The following is a 25,453-nucleotide window of genomic DNA, read 5'->3' as shown; positions in this document are numbered from 1 at the left end:
CCAAATATGAAGTAGATGGATGGACATGGTAGCACAAGCCTGTAATCCCAGTGATTTGGAAGGCTGATGCAGGAGGATCACAAGTTTGAGGTCAGTCTCAGCAATTTAGTGTCTTAAAATAAAAATAGAAATAGATGTCACTCAGTGAAAAAGCACCCCTGAGTTTAGTCCCCAGTACAAATAAATAAATAAGTAAATATGAGAAGAAGAGATGGAGATCAGAGGAGTAGACCTGAATGAAATGGGACAAGCTTCTGGAAGAAAGTAGGCATTGAGTGAGATTTGGGAAGGCCACTAGAAATTAGAAAATGGTCAAGATTGGGATTAACAGATGTGAGATGGAAAGACTATACCAGATGTCTCCCAAGCAGGATTTTCTTCTCCTTTTATGAAGGCAGCATAGGAGGAGGGCTGGGTCACTGGCAATTCCAATGCCCCCAGTGACTCTTTAGAGGGGACTAAGGAGTCAAGACATTTGGAGCCCAGCCATTTTTTAAAAATTCTTACGTGAAAATTTCAAATATATGGAAAAGATGAAAAATGGCACAATGACCACCCAGACACCCATCAACCCGCTTCAACCATTGCTAACATTTTTTTCTAAACCATTTAAATCATAGACATCATAACCCTTAAAACTTAAATCCATCAGTGCATGTCTCCCCCCCAAAAAAATGCCCTAATAAGGATTTTCTCCTTCATTACCATAATACCATTATCATGCCCAAGCACATTAATAATTCCTGGATACTACCTAATATTCAGAACATTTCTCCAGCTGTCCACAAATTATTTCTGTAGTTGGTTTCCTTAAACCAATATCCTATTTAAGTTCATGTAAGGCATTTGGTTGTCACGGATCTTGAGTCTGATTTAATTTTGAATATTTCCTTTACTCCCCTCCCCACTTTTTTAGAAGACCAAGTAGTTGCCTTGTAGACTCTCCACATTTGGAATTTTTTTTTTTTACTTTTAATTTTTTTTGTGTGCTGTCAATGTACCTTTATTTATTTATATGCAGTTCTGGGAATCAAACCAGTGCCTCACGCATGCTAGGCAAGCGCTCTACCACTGAGCCACGACCCCAGCCCTAACATTTGGAATTTTTAAATGATTACTATTTCCTCCTAGTGCTGCCCAACTTGCTCTTTTATCCCCTTATTTCCTGTAAGTTTCAAAGGACCTTGTATTCCCTGTGTATAGGAATATCCAGTTTACAGCTTGGGCATAGCACACTTGTTAATCATTCACTCCCCAGAATGCCCTCATTTGGATGATTAATTATATGTCCACTCTATGGAAGGTGAAAGTTAAATCTACAAGTTAATTAGACTGAGATTGAATATTTATGGCAAGAATACTTCATAAGTGAGATGGATGTACTTAGTTTTATACCACATCAGGAAGCAATATGAATACTGTTGAGTTTGATCATATTATTAAGGTAACGAGAGCCAGATCTCAGCTCTGAAAAGGTCCACTTTGCAGTTAGCCAGTGATCTCTGGATGAGACAGATGGGCTGTTATCATTGGAACATTTCAACAACTCATTTTGGCATTAATTGATGGTGGTCTTTGGCTCAACCAACTATTTCGGGTTGCTAAATGGTGATTTTTCTTATTCTAACCTTCATTCTGCAATTACTAATTAACATTTTTCTGTGAAAGTCAAGTAGGATTTTCAATTCCTCCTTGAAACATTAGAGTCAATGCAATTAATCTAGTTTTTAAAATTTCTCATTGTGGACTTGATAAAATAGTTACCTCCAAGGTTAGCAAATGATGTTTTTAGTTTTATTATTGTGGACTAGTGGATTTTTATTTGTTTGAGGTTTTATTTTATTATTATTATTTTTTTTTCCTGTGGTACCAGGGATTGAACTCAGGGACACTCGACCACTGAGCCACATCCCCAGCCCTATTTTGTGTTTTATTTAGATACAGGGTCTCACTGAGTTGCTTAGCGCCTCACTTTTGCTGAGGCTGACTTTGAACTTGCAATCCTCCTTTCTCAGCTTCCCAAGAGTCTGGGATTACAGGCGTGTGCCACCACACCCGGCTTGTTTGAGGTTTTAAAATACAGTCATTATTCTTTTGAATACTCAAATTGTCTCAAAATTTTCTCCTGGAATCCCCTTCAAGGAGTCGCTCCTATGTTCTTCCGACATCACTATCTTTCAGCATCTCTTTGCTTTCTGAGGAGAAAGAAAAAATAAGAGGGCTCAGGTTCATTTTCTACTTTTCCCACCCATACCTGAAATCAATGCTGTCTTCAACAGGAGCCCCTGCCCAGTTTTGGTGGGGAATCTACTCTTTTCTTAATAAAAGTGTGATTTAGCATTTTTCCATGTGGTGTCTAAAATTTGAAATTTTATCACTTCTAAGAAGTTCCAGTTTTTATTTTTTTGAGGTTTTATTTTATTATTATTACTATTATTAGTTAATAATAAAATAATAGTAATAATATTATTAATCATGATGCAGCTAGATATTTCCAACTAAATTTAATATTATCAAATTTTTTCTTCTTTGAATTTGTGTTCATATTTTTCTTTATTAAACTATAAACCTTGGTTCCTACTAATTTTTTGTACTATATGAAAATCACCTCAACAATCACCCTACATATTTTTCTACTAAAAATACAAAAAACTAAGCACAGTCTCTTTGCAGTTATTTTCATTGTTGAATACATTTTACTGAGAACTGTGTTCACAGTTACTTGAAATAATTCTCTGTGAATACATTATGGCTGAAATTTATTTTGTTTCTGTTTGTTTTTTTTCTTTTTGCTTTAATTCTATTATTAGGATATGTCACACAGTTACCTAGTTTAAATGTCAGAAATTAATAAAAAAAAGAGCCATAGAATCTATCTACATCCTTATCACTTTAGCTCTATTTCCTGTTTCCTTCTGTCTCCCATGGGTGACAATTTTTATTAGCTTCTGATTTACCACTCCCAAGATTATATCTGCAATAATAAGTGTGTGTGCATATGTGTATACATATTATATGTATATACCAAAATTTATACAACCAGATCCCTACTGGTAGATATTTAGGTTTTCAATTTTTTTGCTATTACCAATGTAACTGCAATAATCAATTATATGCAGATGTTGCATGTATATATGTGTGAAGGTGTATCTTCAGGATAAGATCCTAGAAGTGATTCCTGGGTCACAAGGCAAATGCAAATAATTTTGTTATGTATTGCCCATTTCACTTCTCAGGGATGTGACACTTTGCAAGCCAAAGTGTTTCATCAGAGGGGGCTGGGGTTGTAGCTCAATGGTAGAGAGTTTGCCTTGCATGCATGAGGCACTGGGTTCCATCCTCAGCACGATGTAAAAATAAATAAATTAAGATATTGTGTCCATCTGCAATTAAAAATATATTTTATAAAAAAGTGTTTCATGGGCTGGGGATGTGGCTCAAGCGGTAGTGTGCTCGCCTGGCATGCGTGCAGCCCGGGCTCGATCCTCAGCACAACATACAAACAAAGATGTTGTGTCCGCCGAAAACTAAAAAATAAATATTAAAAAATTCTCTCTCTCTCTCTCTCTCTTTCTAAAAAAAAAAAAAAAGTGTTTCATCAGAGCTTCAACAACATTCTATCATCAGGCTTTAAGATTTGCAAAATCTGATATGTGAGATATTTCGTCAGCCTGGTTATAATTACCTCTCTCTTAATAGAAGTGTGATTGAATATCTTTTCATGCATTTAAAGACCATTTTTGTTCACTTTTTGTCTAGGGTTTTTTTTGCAGGGGGGGCGGGGCTGGGTTTTTCTCTCTCAACTTTAATGAGTTCCTGATCCACTAAAGAGAGTAGCCTTTTATTGTAAAACATAATGTAACTCTCTACTGCCAGTTTGTAGACCATATATATATATTTGCAATTTTTTTAATTGACCCTATATTTTTTGATGTTGCTTATGATGGTATTTTTTTTTGCATGAAAATCTTCTCTATTTCTTTAGCTAAATTTATCAAAATGTTTTTTCATTACTTCTAGATTTTAAGTCATAATTAGGGTTGTAAAGTAATTTAACTGTGGTTTCTTCACTTTCTATATTTAGATCTTGGATACATTGGGTGTTTTCTCTGGCAAATGATTTGAGGTACAAATCTGATCTTTTGTCTTTTTCCTAATGGCTTTATAATTTTCTCATTTGTTAAAAAAGCCCATTTTTTTCTCCATTAAGTATTCACACTCATAACAGGCTTCGTTTCCTTATATTCTCCAATTTATGTCTGCATTTTCCCTGTAGTTCCATTGGCCACACAGCAATACCATACTGTGCTGTTTTATCTTTTTGGTAGTACTTTATTTTATCATTATTATTATTATTTTTTACCATACTATTTTTACTAGATAGGCTTCAGTGTGCTTTAATATCTGGCTGGGCCAGGTCCTTTCTACCCCCTTGATCTTCTTTGTCAGGGCTTTTATGGCTCTTCTTACCTGTTTATTTTCATACAGAAACTTAGAATCAACTTGTCTAGTGCCAGCCTGAGCAGAGGGGGAGAGTCCTATTGCTGTTTCAATTGGGATTACATTAAACTTTTACTTAATGTAAATTGGAGAGAATGGACATCTTTATAATGCTGAATCATCTATCTAAGAACATGATCTCATTTGCTCAAGTCTTTCTTTTATTTGGGGACCTTCTGAACCCACATGGACTGCTTAGGTAGGAAGACCAGAGACTAATCTAACTTCATCAGATAAAAGGTAACAGGAACAAACAGCCACATCCTGTGCTTTTGAGGACTTCTCCCGAAGGATAGAGCCTCCACTCTTGGAGGCCACGAGCCTTATCTTGGTTCCCCTATTTCTGAGGTACCCATTACTAGGCCAGAGAACTCTGTCTTTCTACCCTTTCCTGCTCTTTGGCTTTATTATGGCCTGACTGTTGAGAACCACCTGGGCTCCTGGTGGCCTGTTTCTGGATGGCTGTTTTGCATTAGTGGTTGCGTCATATGACGGATGTGGTTTGGTGACCAGTCTGACCAAAGAGATTGGCACCTACTAGGAATCCGTGTGGAATAAGATGGATCAACAAGGAGTCTCAGCCATTAGGGGCGTGCATAGCATCCATAGTGGTTCTAGAAGAACAGAAAAGCCTCCGAAGCCCTAAAGAGGGGTCTGTTGTTAAAGCCTGAGGGTGGGGGTGGATTGAGCTTTGAAGTAGCAAGAGGGGAGGCCAAGGCTCGAGGGAGAGCAGGTGATGGCAGGAACATTTCACAGGGTGGAGGAGAGATGAAGACACACAGGCCAGGAGCTGTCCATCCCAATAGGCTGCTGCAACATTCTTTTCAACAGGGCTTGGATCAGCGCGGTGAGTACAGGCTGTTTTCATCTAAATTGTTCCCTTAACAATACAGGGCTTCACTCCAGGCCAGTTTGATAGACAGAATGTTAAGCTTACTGTACAGATAAAATAGAGAACTGATTTGTGTCATAGAAAGAACAGTTTTGAGCTTAAAAGGGCCCTTGCTCATTTGCTCAAGCTTCCTTCTTCCTCCCTTCCTGCCTCTCCTGCCACAAAAGAGAACAGACAAACTGCTACCAGCCTCAACCGCACTTCCTTTTCTGTTTGTCTCCCCATCCTCTTCTGCTATTTTCCTCCACTGTCTTGCGGGCTCCTTGGCCTCCTCCCAGCGGCGCATCTTCCATCTGTGCCCTTAGCTGGCACTAGCTGAGAATACTAGCCTTGGGCCTGACCATTGGCAAGCTCCTGCTCCATTTTCCTGTGTCAGAGAGCGACTGGGCTGCTGTTGCTGCAGAATGCGCCCCCTACCCCATCCCGAGAAAGGGCACCAGAAAGGAAAAGAGAATGACTGACTTGGGGGTTAGGGACCCCAGCTGATGGGTCAGGAAAACTGGGTGGATGTAAATCTTGTTACCTTCCAGAGGCTCGGACTATCTTTAAATAGGGATGATAATAGTAACCCCCACAGGGTTGTTGTTGCGCTGAACATCACGAGAGTAGAAGATGGTTCTGCATAGGAGAACCAACACCACATAGTGCCTACTTCCTTTTGCAGTTTGTTTAAACTGGTCCTGCTGGGGAATAGCAATCTATGGGTGGTTATAGCAGAGCATATAGGTTGAACTGGGACTGACCTCCCCGTCCCAGTGAGAACTAGAAAAACCTTCAAATTTTTGTAATTGCCACAGCGACCCATCCCCTCCGTAGGAAGCAGTCTCATAATGAGAATCCAGGACTTCTTTTCTGGAAACTCAGAGTTTTGGCTAGTGCTAAAGAATTGTGGGTCACTTTGGCAGTGTTCAGATTCCAAGTCAAAAGGAGCCCAAGTCCTCCTGAGTCCCTGTTCCTATGTTCTAAAAGTGAGAAGTTGAAGTCAGGGAGACTAAGTGACTCACCCAAGGTCAATGTCAGGGCAGGGCCCTCACAAAAGCTCTCCCTTGCAATGGCAGAGCCATGTGATTAGCAGCTTAGACTGTGGAGACAGACGTGGGGGGTCTGAATCCCAGCTCTTCCGTTGACAAGTGGCATAACTGTGGATCAGTTACTTACCCTTGCTGAGGATGTAAAATAAATGTCAGCATAGTAAAGGAAACACAGGGAGCATTCAATAAGCATGCATTGTAGTTTTCCCCCAGAGATGCTAGAGAAAGAACCCAAGAGTGATCTGGTTCGATCTTGTCCCAGGCTCCAGGATAATCTGTCATCTGTCAAAGCCTTGTCATCTCACAGAATTGACTTAGATTTAGGCATGCTATTTTGGTTTTCCCCAATAATCCTAAGCCATGTTTTCTTTTCATTAATTATTTACTTTTTAAATAAATACCTACAATATGGGTGAGATATAAAAACATTAAAATGAACATTTATGCCCACCATTCAACTTAAGACATAGGCCACTGCCATTGTTTGGAAACCCTATGTGCCCCTTCACTCCAATCCCTTTCTAAGATAACCACACATCTGACTTTTACATTTATTATTCTCTTTGTTGGTTTTGCTGCATATGTGTGTATCCTAAATAACATTTTGTTTTATATGCCTCTAACCTTAATGTGAATGAAATCATACTACCTAAGCTTCTTTAGTTTGTCTTTTCTCCTCAAATTATTGTTATTTATCCATAGTGATATATATGAAGTTCACCAATTTTTACTGTTGAGTAGTACTCCATTATGTGACTATGCCACAATTATTTTTCTTTTGAGGGAAAATTGGGTTTACTTCCAAGACTTTTTTTTTTCTTCTAGAAACAGTGCTTCTATGAAAATTTGTGCACATGACCTTGGCCTACATTATTAGGAACACTCACATTTATGATCTATACAGGGCCATAGATATGTTATCAAATTTGCTGGATAATCCCAATTGTTTCCAGAGTGATCACACCTTATATTTTATTTCAGGTTGGAAGTGTCCATTTGTCATCTGTCAATCTTCTGATGTACTAATTTCCTCATCCACTGTGCCTATAGATCAGGTCAGAATGCTTATCATGGTGTGCTGTTCCACATGTGCTAGAGAAGCAGGCTGTGGTCTCACCTCATTTACAAGTCACCAAGTGTCCCTTTCCACACTTGCACTGAACTTCCTGGTAAGCCAGTTCCAGGTGTAGAGCAATTGTGGAAGGCCTGGAACACCAGGTGGTTACACCACACACCACCGGGGGCAAAATGTCCAGTCTGGAAAAGCAGACTCTCATTTTCATCATGTCAGACTAAATACAGTAAAAAGAAGAAAGACAAGTGGCTGTAAAAAGAAAAAAGCAGAAGTGTGACCCTTGCACCTGTCTTTTTCTCTGGGGAAATAAGAAGTTGCCAACCCAGGTGCTGAAGAGAGTTGTTTGATGGGGACAAAGTCAAGGGGCCAGTGGCTGCAGTTTACAATACTTCAGAAGAAGTGAGCTGAGCGTTACCATCCCTTCAGTGAAGCCCAGCTTTCCTGGTCTTTGATGACAATGTGTGTGCCTTGACCATATTGATTTCCTTGTTTCTTTCAGCTAAGAGCTGTGGGAAAGGAATAGCAGTGGTCTGGAGCTCTTTTAGAATATCCTGCAAGAAAATCAAGCTGCTGGACTGGGGGAAATAAACCATCAGAGGAAACAAAGCGCGTGCATTTTTCTCATGAAGATTGTCTGCTCTCTTGCTGGCCTGGCCAGGGCAGACAGTCCCCACCCTTCCACATCTAGTAGAACCAGAAATTGACATGCAGTTCATGACTGTAAATAATCAAGGTTACCTGGAGAACTATAGGATCTCTGTGCAAAGAGGAGGCCAGGAGAGAAGAAATCCATCTATGTGCCCACTTCTACCACTACCACGGCTGCTTCTCCTCGTCCTTCACCTCCTCTGCCTCCTCTCCAGCTCCCCTCTTCTGTCTACTCTTTCCTCATCTTGCTTCAGCCAGACTTTGAGTCTGTAACAGAGAGGTAACTAGGACCCCTCTTCTTTGTCCCCTTATATATTCTTCAGACCCAGGAGAGGGCTGGCCCCTTGATTGAGGTGGCACACCTGCGCTTTCCTTCACAGAGGTGACCAGGGTGTCCCTGTTAGCTGCAGGGAAGTATGTCCAGGTACAAAAGGAAGAACCCTCTTGTTGTCATTCTCCTTGACCCTAACTTTGCCTTCTGCTCTTTCAATGACAGATAAGCCTGATTTTTCAGATCAGGCAGAAGAATTGTGAAGTCTTCCAAGAGGGAAGTAGAGCTTCCTGGGTGGGTTCGGCCACGGCCACGGCAGGTAGGGTTCGCTCCACCTTGCTCCACCTGTCTGTGCTCTGGATGCCCCTTGTCTGGCATGCCGCTGGGTCTGATGAAAGGAGAACGTAAGCAGTGGATAAGAATAGGACAAAGGCAGGGAGTGGAGTGACACTGCTTTTAAGGGGATGTCCTCCTGATGTTGGAATTGCATTTTTGGGAAATAGATGAGTACATCCTGGTTTTATTTGAGAGCACCAGGCTATCACTAGGGGAGCTCTGAAATCCACCAGCTGATAAGGAGGACACACCATTTATAATGGAAATCATCTTCTCTGGCCCAGGTCACCCCTTCCAATGATCTTGCACCAAGAATTGCCCATCCCATTTTAAATAGAACCCCAGGAAAAGAGAGACTCTAACTTTCTGAGTAAACTCTTGCCATGGTATCTCTGCCACCCTGATAGACATTTGGAGGAACAGTGCTATAAAAGTCCCATTTTCATGTAATAGTTCTATAAATGGAAAAGGCTTATCCATAACTTGATGCAAATGTTCAGGAAGTCCCCAAAAGACATTCAGATGGAATTGATTATTCTAAGTTCTTTCTTGAGCCAAGGAAGTTCTGCTGACAGCCGGACACCTGCTAAAATTGGGGACTACATGTATGTGGGACAAACAGGAAGTAGTGACCAGCCAGCAACATTGTCCCAACCTGGTAACAACCCTGATTTTAAAAGAAAGCAGCTGGAAAGAAATCTGCATGGCCAATAGGTTTCGCTATCAAAGTTTACACAACGTGGAGTAATCAGCCAAGCTGGCTGGCTGGCTCCCCAGGTCACATGATTACATAGAAACATGAAACTTGACTATGTGCTCCAGCAAGTTTTACTTCTCCCTAGTGCAGGGGTGTTTGCCAGCAGCCTGCACTCTCAGAAGTCAGATCCAGTGACTGAAGCCCTGAGATCAGAGGCTTACCATGCTGCTCCCTAGGAGGGCCAGGAACTGCTGATATTACCACGGGTTGGCAACTCGTGTCCCTCATCCAAAAGAATGGACAAGCTTAATAAGATAACTGTCCCAGCCAGTCAGAAGCTGAGGTAAGATTTTTCTCATCTGGTACTTACCGCACCTCCATCTCCCCATCCCAATGATCTTATAGCGTCTCAGAAATCCTGAAACCCTGGAATACTCTGCTACTTTGAAGGCAGTGGGTGGCAACTACTATGGGGAAGCAAACTGGACTTTAAAAGGAATGTGTAGGAGCAAGTCGGCCTGCTCTAGCTCTGGCTTTTGCCAGTGATAAATATAAGGAGAGACAATGAAACAGAAAAACCAACGGCTCAGATTCTACCAAAGGTCAGCTTTCAGAATGCAACAGACTTTGCTAATGCAGAGTATGTCTAAACTGAGTCTGCACCGGCTTCACTGTGGATTGCTATTGAATTTTCAGGATACTTGAAATCATGTGTATTTATTTAGTTTTACTGTCATTTATTTCATGTATATTCATCACAAGTTTATTGGGGGGACTTTATCTGCCCTCATGATATTGTCACAATGGTTTTGTAAAAACAAAACAAAACACTTAGAATAAACCAGAAGTGGCCCAAGGGCATAAGTCAAGGAGATATGGAAAAGGCAACTTCCCAAAATTTGATTTCGAAGATTTTCTTTTTGTCTTACTATAATGACATCATGGCTTGTGGAAATTGGAACTTTGAAATGTGCGGAAGTGTGCTTCGTCCCACCTGCACACCACAGCTTCAGTTTCCCATGGGGTGATGTGACATGGGTAGCAGATGAGTTCTCAAAAATAATTAGAAACTGAAGAATTGGAGTTTTTAAGACAACAATTAAGAGAAATTAGCCTGGAATTGGCAGAGGAACAGCCCTTCACAGTTAGGATATGGGTCTTCTACCTGGTTGGGGCTTGATAAGAGGCCGGTCAAGATCCTCTGTGATCTGCAATGAGCAGGCAGCTTCAGCAGGGCAGCCGTTATTTCCATGCTGAGAGCGCGGAGCCATCAGCACTGCTGGGGAAAAGGAGGAGGTGCCATAGCTGCCTTGGGTCTTTGGTCTCGGTAGCTGTTCCCCCATGGGAGGGAGGTAACACAATGGAAGTAGCAAGGGACGCCATGAGCAGAGAAGAGAATTGGAGAGTGGAGAGATTTCCATGGACAAGACATGTCAAGAGCTGGGATTTGAGAGACGGACCAGAGTAGAGCAGGGAGAGAGTGACAGGCTGGGAGGGTGGAAATGCAGAAGCTGACACAAGTATGGTCCACTTGTGGGATGGTGAAGAGAGTCTTCTGCCCAGCAGAGGCTGGAGAGTGGGATGTGTGGAGCCAGAAGGTCCTAATAAGGTTGGATGTGTAGGGTGGGGACAGCTGGGAACATACCGCGAAGGTTCTAGTCACGGGAGCCGGAGAGCCTGCTGCTGTGTGATTGGAAACGTCATGCCTTCAGGCTTGGGGGTGGGGGTAGCAGGAAGGATCAGACCGAGGAACCTGGAGGCAGGGATGCTGCAGGGGTGGGGGAGACTCAAGTAATCCAAGCATCTAGAACTGTGGGCCTGGACCTGGGCACAGCAGTGAGAAGGGAAAGAGGAGAGGTGGGTAAGATGGGAAAGAGAAAAAACTAACAAGGCACCATCTCCAAGGAGTAAGAGGGTTCCAAAGTGTCTTTTCAGACATATTCCACAACCTGAAGCTACACTAAGCCTTGGTAACTCTTTCAGGAAATTCTCATGGAATCTAAATAAAGAAAGGCAATAGAACGTGAATCATTTTATGATCCCTCCCTCTGGGACAAAGTCCAGCCTGATCACAGAGTAGCTGATAGGCAATATGAAACCATAGATTAGAGGACAGAAAACCAAAATTATATGGTGGATAATCATACACTGCACTCAGCTGCTGAGAGAAAAGTAGCTTTCCCCCCCACTTGGTTACTAAGTTGTCTTAACAGCATAGGACTGTTTTCATAAAACATGCACCGTAGACGTGGAACTTTCCAAAGAAATGAAATTGTAAACACAAGGGACTCAAAACATTATCCTAGATCTTTCCTGTAATTGTGTGACCCGGTGAGGAATAGATAGATGGAACACATGCCCCCTAGGACTTGTGTCTTCTCTTTTTCCTGGGTTAAGACTGATTCAGAAGATCACCTACTGTGCAATTATTTGGCACCAGCTGACAATATACATAGACAGCTATGTTTATGCTCTTATGCTTGTTAAAGCTATATTGGAATCTGCTCAAATTCTTAGCCAAAAAAAAAAAAAAATGACAATGAGTGTCCGTCCAAGCATCAGAAGGGAGGACCCTGGCCCACGGGGTATATTTCCAGGGCTGAAATGAGAATGGAGGCAAAAGGAGTGACCAGGAGAAAAACAGAGTGAACCAAGGAAGAGGGCGGGCGGGATTAGAAGGGAAGTAGAGGATTCTTGAGATGGGGGAGAAGGGGAAGGTTCCCATATGGAAGGCTGGGGTGAGCTCTCACCTCAAGTGTCTGTGTAGAGGAGTTGAGACGGGCAAGGGAGCTGGGCATGACCACAGAGATGTTTGCTTCCACCAAAGCACAACATGAGGTGGGCTCCCATCTGACGGGGAGTGCACAGACTCTCTGGATCTTCTAGTGGATTCTTAGCTGTGGTTTTCCCTTGCATTTTATAAGGTGGTGATATCATTAGAAACCCCTCTGTGTTCTCAATTCTTCCACAGTAAAAATTGTCCTTATGATCTTAAAAATTTTACACTTCTAGGTGAACATTTCCAATTTTGCAATCCTGAATCATACTCAAATTCATCCTTTTCAGTTTCGAGAAACCAATTTGAAGAGGAAAATTCGCTCATCATTTGTGCTTGTGTTTTTCTTTGTAGCACACACACACACACACATACCTGCTTATTTTACAAGTAGAAAAGGCCTTTGGCACAAGCATGGTCAAATCAGGTCTCCCTAATCCTCATCTTATTGGATAGAGAGTATGGTGTTTTTCAGACAGACAAATCAAGGTGTTTGTGACTTTGGGCCTCCCTCACCTACCTGTAAGGTAAAGATGTCACGGAACTATTATAAGGATTAAGTAATCTTGTGAAGCGATGACACAGTATTCCTTGCACATGGCAATTATTGAATTTAAGAATAACAGCTATTAATATTATTACCATTGTTACTCTTGTTAATTCTGTGCAATTGATTTTCTGAACATGAACAGTGGATTTTACATTGATTCCTGATAAAGTTGGTGCTAGTTTCATTTCTTCTTTCTGACTATTTTGTCTATTGATTCTGTGACCATCTGTGGTATTTTGCTTTGCATGGATTATAGACATGACAGATATCCCTCTCAGCTGTCATCTAAGCGGCCAGTAAAACTGTTGAGCATGACAGAGTCCTGCCATGGGTGCCTGGGTCTTGGTGCTAGGGTGCTCGCCCTGAGATTCGTCAGTTGCTGGGATATGTTTTCTCTTCTCAGGTCTTAGAGTTTTCAACTGGAGTTCCCAGTTCCTTGACTTCTCAAGTTCAATTCTTCAGAAACAAATTCAACTTCTTTTAACCTCTCCATCACTAGCTCCCTCCCTGGTCCTTCCTGTTTCTGTCATGGTTTCATGATCGACTCTGACTCTGACTCATCCTCCCCTCTGCTTCTCTCTGCACTTCCACCCAAGCCCACTCACCTACCACGCCCCGGATTTTTCCTTTCTGGCACTTCTGTGTTCTTCTCTCCCACATGATCCTGGACATATTCTCATCTCTTCTAGGTCCCTATGTTTGTCTGGTCCAAATTCCTCTACAAAATGAGGAGTTTGGACCAAACAATCCCCCAAATCCCTCTCCACTCTAACGCTATGCAATCCTTGCAGCACAGAGATATATTAGGTATGTTATAGTCTCTAAGGTTACCATTTTATCCCGTGACCCCCTGGAGATACTTCTTCATTAATTTGGAAGGAAGATGCAAGTAGAGTTCAAAAGGGTTGATTCCAGTGTTTGGTTACTAGCCATGGGTCCTGAAGAAGCCATTTAGCCCACCCCAATTTCCCCACTTGTCAAGTGAGATTAGGCCTGTCTTCCCCAGGCTTATTATGAAGACAAAGGAGGATGACATGGGCCAAAGTACCCAGCATAATAGATATCACTGGGTCAGTATGAGAAGTAAATAGAAAGTGAACCCAAGAGCCAGGACCTCAGCCCACCCATTGTGAATGGTTGTTTGTTATCTCTTCTCCTCCTCCCAGTATGGATCCAGTTCCCCCTTAACTGGAGCAGCAGGCAGGGCAAGGGTGCGAACAGGAGCCACAGCACCCGATGGTAGAGATGGACAGCCCACCCCGCCCCAGGCAGCCTGGCTTCCCATTCACCTCACACTGCCTACCTGCCTCACGTCCACCAAGAATCTACCCAACTGTCTTGTGTCACAATGATGAATGGAATGTTCAGAGCAACTGGACAAGGATCCTTTCTTCTTGTGGGGAAAGCTCCACAGGAGACACATTATCAGAAATGTACTTAGTGAGTGTGGACTTCAGGGTCATCAGCCAAGAAAACTCAGGCGACTCTCTCGCCCATCTGTGCATAAGTATGGTTGGAAAACACTAACCCGTGTCTGCGTGTCTGAGGCACCCTCTGTCCCCATCCAACCACTGATGTGTGCTACGTTGGAACAGCTCCTTCCTCGTCATGCAACCATCTCCAAAAGGGTTGGGATATAATTACTTAGGTTAGGTTGCCAAGAGTTGAGCTACAATTGCATTCCAGCCCTGCCCGTAGATCAATCAGAGATTGGAGGAGGCTGGTACTGAATGCTTGAGGCACACATTCATAGTCTCTTGGGTTTTCCCCACAGATGATTAACTCCATTGACTACATGGAGAATTTACTCATTTGGCTTTCTCTCTCCCTCCCTCCCTCTCTTTCTCCCCCATCCCCTTTTTTGGTGCTGGGGATTGAACCCAGGGTTCTTAATCACTGAGCCATACCCCTAGCCCTTTTAATTTTTCATTTTGAGACAGAGTCTCACTAACGTGCTTAGGACTACCTCGCCAGGTTGCTGAGGCTGACCTCAAACTTGAGATCCTCCTGCTTCAGTCTCCCAAGAAACTGGGTTTACAGGCATGCACCACCGTGTCCGGCTACTTAACTGATTTTTAAAGGAGACCTTACTGTGGCCTCTTATAATGACATCAAGGAATCTGTTAAAGAACATGTGCAAGAGGGGAAAGGGAGAGAGGTTAAATGAGGGCTTTTTAGAGGGAAATTGAAGCACTTGATAGCTTTCTTTGGCTTTTTAATAAAATGCATAGACATAGCCGGTGGTGGCTCACGCCTGTAATCCCAGCCTCTCGGGAGGCTGAGGCAGGAGGATTGAGAGTTCAAAGCCAGCCTCAGCAAAAGCAAGGTGCTAAGCAACTCAGTGAGACCCTGTCTCTAAAATAAAATATAAAATAGAGCTGGGGATGTGACTCAGTCCTCATGTGCCCCTAAATTCAATCCCCAATACCAAAAAAAAAAAAAGGAAAAAAAAAAAAAAGAAAATGCATAGACATAGCCTCCCCTTGGCCTCACCCAAGACTTAACTATCTTTTAGAACTTCTCCACCTGGGACAATTTTGCCCCCAGGGGTTATTTTGTTCACAGTTGGGGGCTATTGACATCTAGTAGGCAGAGAGCAGTAATATTGCTAGACAGTCTAATTGACAATCCCCTTAGTGAGTGTGGACACAACAAAGAATTATCTGGTCCAAAATGTAAATTGTGCCACCCCTCAGAAACCCGGACTCCAAACAAATGGAATGAATTATCTCTAGAACAAGAAGTACACCTTTGTTTGATGCTTAGAGTAACAATGAGTATTTAATATGTAGACTATATGATAGACATCTTGGCAATTGGTGTGGCCTCTGCTCACAGAAGATTTTTTTTTTTTTCATCTGAGAGATTTGGGGGAGAAGTTGCCAAGGGAAAAGGCTAGAGGTTCTTGGACTTGAATATCAATGAGTTGTTTTTGTTAATTTTAAATGATAAAAAAAAACAAAACTAAATTCCATGAGCTTCATGCACCATTGAGGTATCCATCATTCTCCCCTAGACAGAGAAATGAGAGCAGGAAGATTTCCAGACATGAGTCTGGATTGAAATGGTCTCTGTTTCTACTTTTATAAGTAAGACTGAGTCAACATTGAGTGGAAATCCTGAAAGTTGGGACAGAAGCAGATTAGTTGGTAGCAGTTATAAAGACATCCAAGGGCGGTGGGTCTCCCATACCCAAATTCTAGCAGAAGTGGGTGCACTGTGCTTGTTCTGGAGCAGAATTTGCTGTCCTGAGGTCCAGGGATACTAGTACTTGGAGACCCTGGATAAAGACAAAAGCAAATGACCCAAACAGACATTTATCAAAAGATATATAAATAGCCAACAAGAATATGAAAAAGTGCTCAGTATCACTAATCACCAAGAAAATGCAAATGGAAACTACAATGAGATGTTGCCTCACCCTCATTAGAATGACCATTATCAAATAGACAACAAATAAATGCTGTCAAGGATGTCAAGAAAAAGGGGAACTTTTATGCTGTTGTGTGGCATAAATTAGTACCGCAACTATGGAAACATCATGGACATTCCTTGCATACTCCCATTTAGTCAGACAGTTTCACTAGTGGGCGCAGAGTCAAGAGAAGTTAAATCATGTATCAAAGAGATGCACTCCATGGTTACTTACTGCAGCACCATTCAAATAGCCAAGATTATTTGGAATCAGCCAAAATGTCCACCAGGAGTGGATAAAGAATGTGGTGTGTGCTCTCTGTTCAAAAGTTAGATAGATGCTCCAGGCTGGTGGCTGATTCTGGATACACACACACACACACACACACACACACACACACATGAACGCATATAATGGAGTATTAGTCATCCATTAAAAAGGTGAAATCATGTTATTTGTGCCAAAGTGGTGGAACTGGAGGACATTGTGTTAAGTAAAATAAGCCAGGCACAGAAAGATGAATATCATATGCTTTCACTCATTTGTGGAAACTAAAAAATTAATCTTATGGAAGAACAGAGTGGAAGAGTGGTCATTGAACTCAGGGGGTATGGGGAGCAGGATAGCGAGAGACTGTCTTAGTTACATAGAAGGAATTAGTACTGGTCTTCTGTAGCCTAGTAGGATAACTAGACCACAACAATCTGTAATATATTTCAAAGTAACTAGGAGAACCTGGAAGTTCCCAACACATAGAAATGATTAATGTTCAAGGAGATAGAAATGTTTATTACACTGATTTTGTCATTATATGCTATATACCTATATGGAATGATCATACTTTTATCCCAGAAATATACATATGTCTCAATAAAAAAAAAAAGGAAAAGACAAAGCAAGAGGTGCAGGAGATATGGTATGCTTTTGATGTCTTTTAACAACTTCTTAGTCAAAACTAAAAACCCTGCAGCGGTGTCTGAGACCCAGATGTGGTATAACTCATCTATCAGCCAAGATGGCCTCTCTGTGGTCAGGGGTGGAGATTTTTTAAACTGGTGGGTGGGTTCTGAGGGTGCAATCTTTTTAAGAGTTTATTCCAACTCTATTATTAAGTAATTCTCTCTCTTCCCTCTAAAAAATGACTCTTTAAATTGCTTTCGATCTTATCCAGATCTCAGGAAATGGCTTCTCTGATGCTCTTAGGAGAGGAGGTGCCCAAGAGGGATCCTGGCTGTTGGGGACTACTCTCTGTTGAGATGTCACTTGCTCCCCATTGGTGGCTGATTCTAGATCCTGCCTCCAAGCTCATGTGGCTGTGGGGCCCTTGACCCAATACAGACAGAGCCCATGGGAAATTTTTAATTCCACTTCACCAAGACTCCATGTAGGATGGTAGTCAGAGGCACGGATACTGCTTCCCAGCCAGACACTTGCGTCCTGGATTTATGATAACACCCAATTGTCTCCTTGTTATTTTTGTTTGTTTTCTATTCCTTTTTGTTGCAACAATATACATAAAACATTAAATTTACCCCTTAACCAACTTTAAGTGTATGGCTCAGTAGCATTCAGTACGTTCATAATGTCAAGGCAACCATCACCATCATTCATCTCCAGGGTCTTTTTTATCTTGTAAAACTGAAACTCTGTGCTTATTACACTATTACCCCAGACCCCTCTCTTCCCAGCCCCTGCAAACCACCACCTACTGCTCTTGGGGGGCCACTCTTCTTCTTTAAGGTGACCTTATTTCTCTCCTTTTGATGTTTAAGCTCTCAGGGACAGCCTTGCTATTCTCATTCCATGTCCCCACTGTGCTTCCTAGACCCCAGGGACCAAGCACACAATTAAGGGTTAGAAATGCTGATGGGATGGAATTCTAGCCCCATCCCTGTGCCTGCCTCCAGATCAGGGGAGGGGGGACCCTGAAGTGTGATGACACTGTTGTAGGCTGGCAGGCTCTTGCTGGCTGGTGGGGACTCAGAGATGCCTGGCTGGGGTGGAAACCTCTCAGGGATTTCCACCTCCTGGCTGTGTGTCTTCCTCAGCAAATTCATGTTTCTGTCCCAGTTCTCCATCCATCAGTGAGCAAGCTCGTCTCCCTTTCCGCCTCCTTCCTCTCCGTGCCTTGTTCCACAGCTGAGGCTATCAGCCTCCTAAGAGTTCCTCCCGCGGGCCTCCTGCTTTTGCTCAGTTGACCCACCCTCTCCTGCCTGTTTTGCCTTCATCTCCCTTCTAAAAGGGAGTCCACTGGCAGCCACACCTGACAGCTTATGTTTTAATGATATTTGCACAACTCTTTTACAGCACTGTGATCTGGGCCTCCTAAACAGACCATGCCCCTGAGTCCAACATGGTTGTGTCAATGCTTACTTCAAAAGCAAGGCAAGTAGCCAGCTTAATGGACATGCGGTGTCCCCTTGCTGGGCTGCTCTTTTCTGTTGACCACTTCCCTGAAGAAGGATCTCATTACTCCAAGAGCATCCCTGCCTCCCAGCAGTCTTCTGGGGGCTCCAGCTGCCCCAGATTTCATCCCTTCACACAAGGCAGGGAACACACAGCCAGGCCTCTGAGCTTCCTGGTGAGTGGCCATGCATACAGAAGGGTTCTGTGCTTAGTATAATGCTCTGATGATGCTGTCCTGAAATTTTTGCCTTATAATTTCAAATAAGAGGTCTGCATTTTCATTTTACATGAGACCCTAGAAATGATGAGCCACAGTGGCCATGAGTGGCCATGCCTGCTTACCTTGCCATGTGTAGAGACATGGCATTATGGAAAAGCATAATTGATCATCTTGCAAGGACCTGAGAGGACATCTCTCCAGCCTTCTATTCCTCAGCTAGGAAAACAGGTCAGAGAGGTGAAGCCTCCTGTTCAGGCTCAGACCATGAAAGGCAACCCTTGAGGTACACCTCCTCTCTGCTTATGAGGAGGAAGAAGAGGTGGCCATGTCCCCTGTTTCTACTCTTACCATGTATGTAATTTTATTGCCAATATACCATTCCAGCTTAGTCAGTGTTCTGTACTTTTCCTAGACTTTTTTCTTTTAACTAAAAGGCAGCTAACTTAAGAGTCAGAAACCTGAGTTTCATGCTGTCAGTATTTCAGGTTATTGCATGCTTTCAGGCCCAAACTTGAATTCCACGCTGACTCATGAAACTACTATATGTTTTTCAAAGAATGCTCCCACAGTAGTTCCTGTCATCCGAGAGCGAGTTATAATTACAAAGAGCAGAGCTGGCTTTACAGAGAGACTGAGCATGCAACACCAATGTGGTATCATTTAGCAGGTATCCTGGGAAGGTGTTTTTGCTGTACTGGAAAGATGAACTTTGGACTCAAACAGAATAGGATTTAAATTCTTGCTTTGCAATTAACTAGCTCATAGTCTTTGGGAAGGTCATAATCCTCTTTAGTCTTTTATTTTTTTTTTAATCTGGAAAGGGAAATAAAAATGTATACTAATAATATATAGCATAAATAATAGGGACATTGTATCTGTAAACATGTAAAATGGAGGGAAAGAGCTCAGTGAATGTCCCATTCCGAAAATTATCCCCCAGCCTCAACTTCCCTCATGCCCCTCCATCTGTAGTGTCTCAGGGTTCTGGTTTCAAATCCAGCTCCCAAGTGGAACAGGTTAAGGAGTCAAATCATTATCTTTCCCCAGCACCTAGGCAGGAATCATTTATCCAGCTTAGACCCAGGGGCCACAGAGCCATCCTCTCCACCTCCCACACAGAGGAGGGTTCAATCAACATTGTTGGCTGGATGAATGGAACATTGTTCAAGAAGGTGGTGAGAAAGAAGGAAAGGTCAGAAGCCAATGACCACACCTAAGTAAGTGGAGTTCGCCAGGGGGAGGCTGTGCCCAAGGGTGCTTGAAATAGAGAATTTGAGCTCAAACACAAGACAAAATTCCTCCTGTGCTCCATCTGCCCCGACCACTTGACAACTTTACCTGGTTCAAAGTATAAAAAGATGCAGGGTGAGGAATAAGTTTTTAAGCACAAAAAGTATGTTAATGCTATACTTGGTACTGAACATACTAGGGAAGAAAGAGTCATTTATTTTTATGCAAATAATGACAATAGAATCAAATAAAAACATGACAAATATACTTCCAAGGAAGAAAATAAGACTCGCAATACCAAACTGCAGGGAAATCGGACTCTACAGATATGTGATTATTTTGTCTTTACAGCCTGTTCAGGGTCAAGGTCCTCTTTGCAGTAGAAGGACTTATTTCATAGTGTGTTCAAAGGTCATTACAGTTTCCAAGCCAATCCCTAGTGATTGGGCCTGACATATCCAAAGCTACTTTTTAGGGTGAATACAGTCAACAACATCTTAAAATGATTAAAACCTGACTTGGGGATGTAGCTTAGTGGTAAGTCACTTATATCTGGCAAGTGCAAGGTCCTGGGTCTGATCCACAGGACCACGAAATAAATAAATAAATAAAGTTTAAAAAAGCTATTCATGTATGATACCTCAAAAACAAATTGAAAAAAAAATTGCTTTAAAATTGCTAATTCCTACTCTTTGAGTAAGAGATTTCCTTTTGGGATGATGAAAATGTTCTAGAACTAGGTATTGGTGGTAGTTGTGCAACTTTGCCAATTTACTAAGTGATACTGAATTGTACACATAGAAATGGTTGAAAGGATGAATTTTATATTTTGTGTGTTTTATCACAATTAAAACTGATAATGAAACTTCTTAGTTTATTTAACATAAAATAGTGTATTTGAAGGGCTTGTGATATTTTCCTCTGACCAATTAGATATTGTTTTAAAGTTTATCTTGATATGTACTCTTGATACATATTTCTAGATGCCTTTTAAGAATTGGAAGGTTTACTTTTACCCTGACCCCGACACATAAGATATTCTCAATACCTTTTTTTAACTCAGATCCCAGGAAGAAGAATTTAACTGGGTCAAATATTTTTAGTATACAGGACAAAAGCATCCCTCAAAATCATTTTGTTTTCCTGAAAATATCTTTGCTTTTAGCTGCAGAAATAGATGGCTGGATAAGCAGATGACAATACTATATGGTACCAGGTAGGCACAGCCAAGATTCTTTTTACCCATTAATTATGAAGTTAATTTTTTAAAGGATATGTTCGAATTCTTAAACATAGTATTTTCCTCAATTTTTCAGAATTTTTTGAAATGGAATTAGAATTTTTTTTTTTGCCACTGACTTTTATTGGCAGCTGTTTTGGTTTAGGAACATGGGTTTTTGCATAGTGATTTTGATGCTGGTAGAGGAGATACTGTGAGTTTATCAAAATTCCAACTGTCAGCCAGGCATAATGGTGCACATCTATAATCACAGCGACTTGGGAGGCCAAGGCAGGAGGATCACAAGTTCAAGACCAGCCTCAGCAACTTAGCAGGGCCCTTAGCAACTTAGCAAGACTGTGTCTCAAAATAAAAAATTAAAAAGGATTGGGGAAGCAGCTCAGTGGTAAAGTACCCCTGGATTCAATCCCCATTACAGAAAAAAAAAAAAATCAACTATCCATACCTTGTAGAACAATGAGCCCATCAGAGTCTAACATAGAGACAAAATTAAACAGCTTGCCCTCGGGAGTCTCTTCCAAACACAACATCTGGTCTGTAGCATAGTTTCCTTTCATTTCATCAGTTTCAGTGTGGCTGTCCCATGCCTAGCTGCCTCTTTCAAGGTAAATGGGACCAGGATTTTTTTTTTTTAAGATACAGAGTATTAGTGGAATCATCGTAGTCCTGACTGTGCCAAGTCAGCCAGATTTCTGCCTGCTTATAACCCAGCTCAACGGTCCAGACATGCCAACCCTAACACCATATATTTGCAGATCTTGGCAAGAAAGAAAGAAATGGTAGGGTGTGACCGCCTGGAGAAACTTGCAAATTACTTTCTGTGGTTCACAGGCTGTTAGTGAGGGAGGGTGCTGGCAGAAAGATGCTCGCCTGAGGTGGACAGTCTCTCTTCTCAGGCACTCTCAGGTAGCCACTCTGACTAGGTGTCGAGATAAACATACTCTACTTCTGAGCATGTTCCAGACCCAGAAAGTCCCTACCCTATTCCCTTCGGCCACCTGAGTGCACCATCCTCTCTCTTGACCCCTCCCCCGTCCCCATATGTCCCTTTTTCTTTTTTTCTCCTAAAGACTGAAACAAGCCGGAAGAACCCATATTCCCTCTAGCAAGAAGTCTGACCTTGGGAATCAACAGCAGAGCAGGGAAGGGGTGGGGATCACCTGTGTCCCCAACAAGACCTCTGTGCTGATAGAAGGACTGGATGCCATCTCCTGGGACAGAGAGGAAGGTGACCAGAGAGACCTGTGGTGAAGTTAGTCACCTGCCCTGATGAGGCGCCAAGTTAAAACAAGGCAGTGTGCTGGGTGAATGGGCTCTGGAGTCACAACTGATTTGGAACACCAGCTCTGTGGTCTACCAGCTGTAGGACAAGACAAATCACATAACCTCTCTGAGCCAAATGTTCTCATTTATAAAAATGGGGATAACCACAACAGTGTGGATATACTTAATCCTAGTGAAACATAGTTAAGAATTTTATCACCACTAAAAAAATGGGATAATAATAGGACCTATCCCATGGGGAGCTTGTGAGAGCTTAGTGAGATGATGTATGTGACATCTGGCACATAATATACGCTCCATAAATGCTGCCTTCACGATTGTTGGTTCTCCAAGTCTGTCTACTGGTCTGTGCAAGGCAGTCTTTCAACAATGGCTTATAGGGTTTGTGCTATAATCATGGCTCTGGGCTGTGGCCAAGGACGGTGGAGGCACCTCCCTGCCATGGAAAAGCTTATCTTCTACCAGGAGATTCAGACCAGATATGGAAAGGGAAGGAGCAGGATACAATGAAAAGAGATGGGGAATCTTCCATGAAATTAACCTTGGAGCAATTGCCAAATTTCCCTGGAATATGAATTTCTCTGTTGGGACAGGAGGAGGTTCGTGCATAATTTTCCTGAATTCTCTGTCACTTATTAATTTCTATGACCACTTTAATTAAAGGCAAAATTAGGAGTTTGGATTTCAGAGCTAGATGGTCTGAAATGGCATCATGTACTCAGTCGGCCTGTGTCGGCATCTGAGGAGTGGGGTGGGGGCACTAACTCAACCTTGGGGGGCTTGCTCAGGTTATCACACTGTAGAAGGGGCTATTGAAACTTTTGTGACAGCTCCACCATGAGCTCACTCTGTAGAAGGAAGCAGCCTGGGTGCTGAATTTGCAGATCTAATTATAACCCCAACAATGCCACAGGACTGCCAAGCTGGAGGAAGTGGGCCCCAGGAAACCAGGGCTAGAACCGGACCAGACTGTGGAAGGAGGGAGGCGGATGCTGTTCATGGAGATATCCCACCATGTGCTAATAACCACACAGTGAAAAAGTGGCCTTCTGTTTCAAAGTGATGGGTTGGTAGCTGAAGACTTCGTCTTTCAATAGAAATTAGAATCCCCCTCCCCAATCTCTTTTTTGTCTCTCATTTCTCTGACTTTGCATAGGCCAGAAGGATTTTTTTAGGTGATAAGATGGTGAGAAGAACCTCTGTCCTGAATGACAGAAGGCAGGGCTTGTGTTCAGTTTGGGTCTGTATCCTGGAATGCGACTTACTAAATGTTTGTAGAATAAATAAGACAAATAAGTGTGTCCCAGATGTGCACTTACTAAATGTTTATGGAATAAATAAGACAAATAAATGTCTTGCATAAAACAACAAATCATGACATTAAGCTTCAAGGGGGAGACTGAAAAAAAGGAAGTAGATCAAGGTAAATAATATTTTCACAAAAATAATAATAATAAATTTGTGATAAGCTAAATATTGAAATTTAAATGAAGACAGGATCAAAATCACTATTGTTGTTTTTCTTGTCTCAGGTCCGAATACAGCCAGTACAAATTTGTCCCAGCAATATCCTCTTTGAGAGCTCTCAGCCTGGTGGCCACAAATTCCTCCTCCTACCCAGCTGACAAATGGCACTCCTAATGTCATTCCATAGCTTTTGGCACCTCACATCTCACTGTCATGGGCTTGGAGTAGGGCTCAGCAGAGCGGCATCCATATTGATCTCCCAATCACCAGAATCCCCTGGCCCAGGCCAACCCTGATTATGACACACACTGAGGAAAGCTATCTTGAGGGCTTCCTGCTGTCCACTTCCTTGGCCTTTATACTAACAAGGTTTTGACACCTGTCTCCAACCCCTCAGTCTCATCTTTGACTCTGTCAGTTTCATTCCAGACCCCAAACATCTCAGAAAATGTCGTCTCTGAGCCTTTGCACTTCTTGTTCCTGAACACCTGCCTTCCATTTCTCACTCTTTTTTGTTCCTGGAGATGGAATCTTTTGGTTTGGAAACAATAGAAATGAGAGGGAACCAAGTTTTGGGAGCACACAGGGCAAAGCACCCATCAAGAGGAAGACCAGGCTGCTTCCCAAACAAAGGGAGATGTAGACATTTATTGACTTGCTGGAGTGGGCTAACGTCTGTAATTTTCCCACTAGCCAGGGGCACAATTCCAAAAGGTGCTTCTTCTTGCATGAAGCTTGAACCACTGGTGGTCACAGTCAAATTGTCTTAAGAATGGCTAAGTTACTGTTATGATTGGCACCATCATCCTGGGCGAGCATCCTGGCCTTGGGGCTCTATCCAGGCCTTATGACAGGGGTGAAGCACTTTGGGTGCTTGGGCTGCTTGTAGCTGCTGAAAAAGCATAAGTTTGGGGTAGGAAAAAACACTTTTCAGCTCCAGTGGGCAATCAACACATCTATAGGTAGAGGAAGTAGAATCTGACCCAAAAGTTAGAGCAGCAAAGAGGTCAGATATAGTCTGAAAACAAAGATGCTGAGGCTTTTCATCCTGTTCTAGCCACCCATCAGACATCTGCAGGCCCAAGTGAAAAGTCAGTGTTCTCAGCAGAAGTTCCCTTCAAGTCCTAGAGAAGTAACCGAGGCAACCATTATCATTGGATAGCACACTCATCAAAAGTGTTATCTACAGCAAAACTAGTAGGAAGCTACTAATGCATTGTCTACTGTGCAGCCTCCAAAATTAGTGATTTTTAAGTTGACTAAGAACAAGGGAAGCTGAAGGATTTATTTGCATTTTTCCCCAATGACAATTTAATCTTGCGCAAACATTCCGCTTCTGGGGTTTTATCAAGGTCTCATGATGAGTCTGATGAAAAGATCACAGGGGCAGAGAAGCAGCACACCAGGCTATGAAG

The 25,453-nt window shown here is 42.3% G+C and overlaps 1 protein-coding gene across 2 annotated transcripts in view; it reads left to right on the top strand.

The window, feature by feature from the left end:
- Window positions 1–9,570: 9,570 nt before the first annotated feature.
- Blnk (B cell linker) overlaps window positions 9,571–25,453 on the top strand; it is a 70,027-nt gene continuing 54,144 nt past the window's right edge. Inside the window, exon 1 of one of the 2 annotated variants that reach the window (XM_046450064.2) lies at window positions 9,571–9,793. In XM_046450064.2, coding sequence (XP_046306020.1) covers window positions 9,747–9,793 — 47 coding nt within the window. In that variant the 5' untranslated portion in view covers window positions 9,571–9,746. The remainder of the gene's footprint in view (window positions 9,794–25,453) is intronic. The other variant, XM_046450065.2, reaches the window with a different exon arrangement.

Source organism: Marmota monax, unplaced genomic scaffold (assembly GCF_021218885.2).
Source record: "Marmota monax isolate L192 unplaced genomic scaffold, Marmota_monax_Labrador192_F-V1.1 WCK01_AAM20220418_F8-fsc00004, whole genome shotgun sequence".
Lineage (NCBI taxonomy): Eukaryota > Metazoa > Chordata > Mammalia > Rodentia > Sciuridae > Marmota > Marmota monax.
The sequence above is the reverse complement of the archived record's forward strand: the minus strand, read 5'-3'. Positions and strand labels throughout refer to the sequence as shown.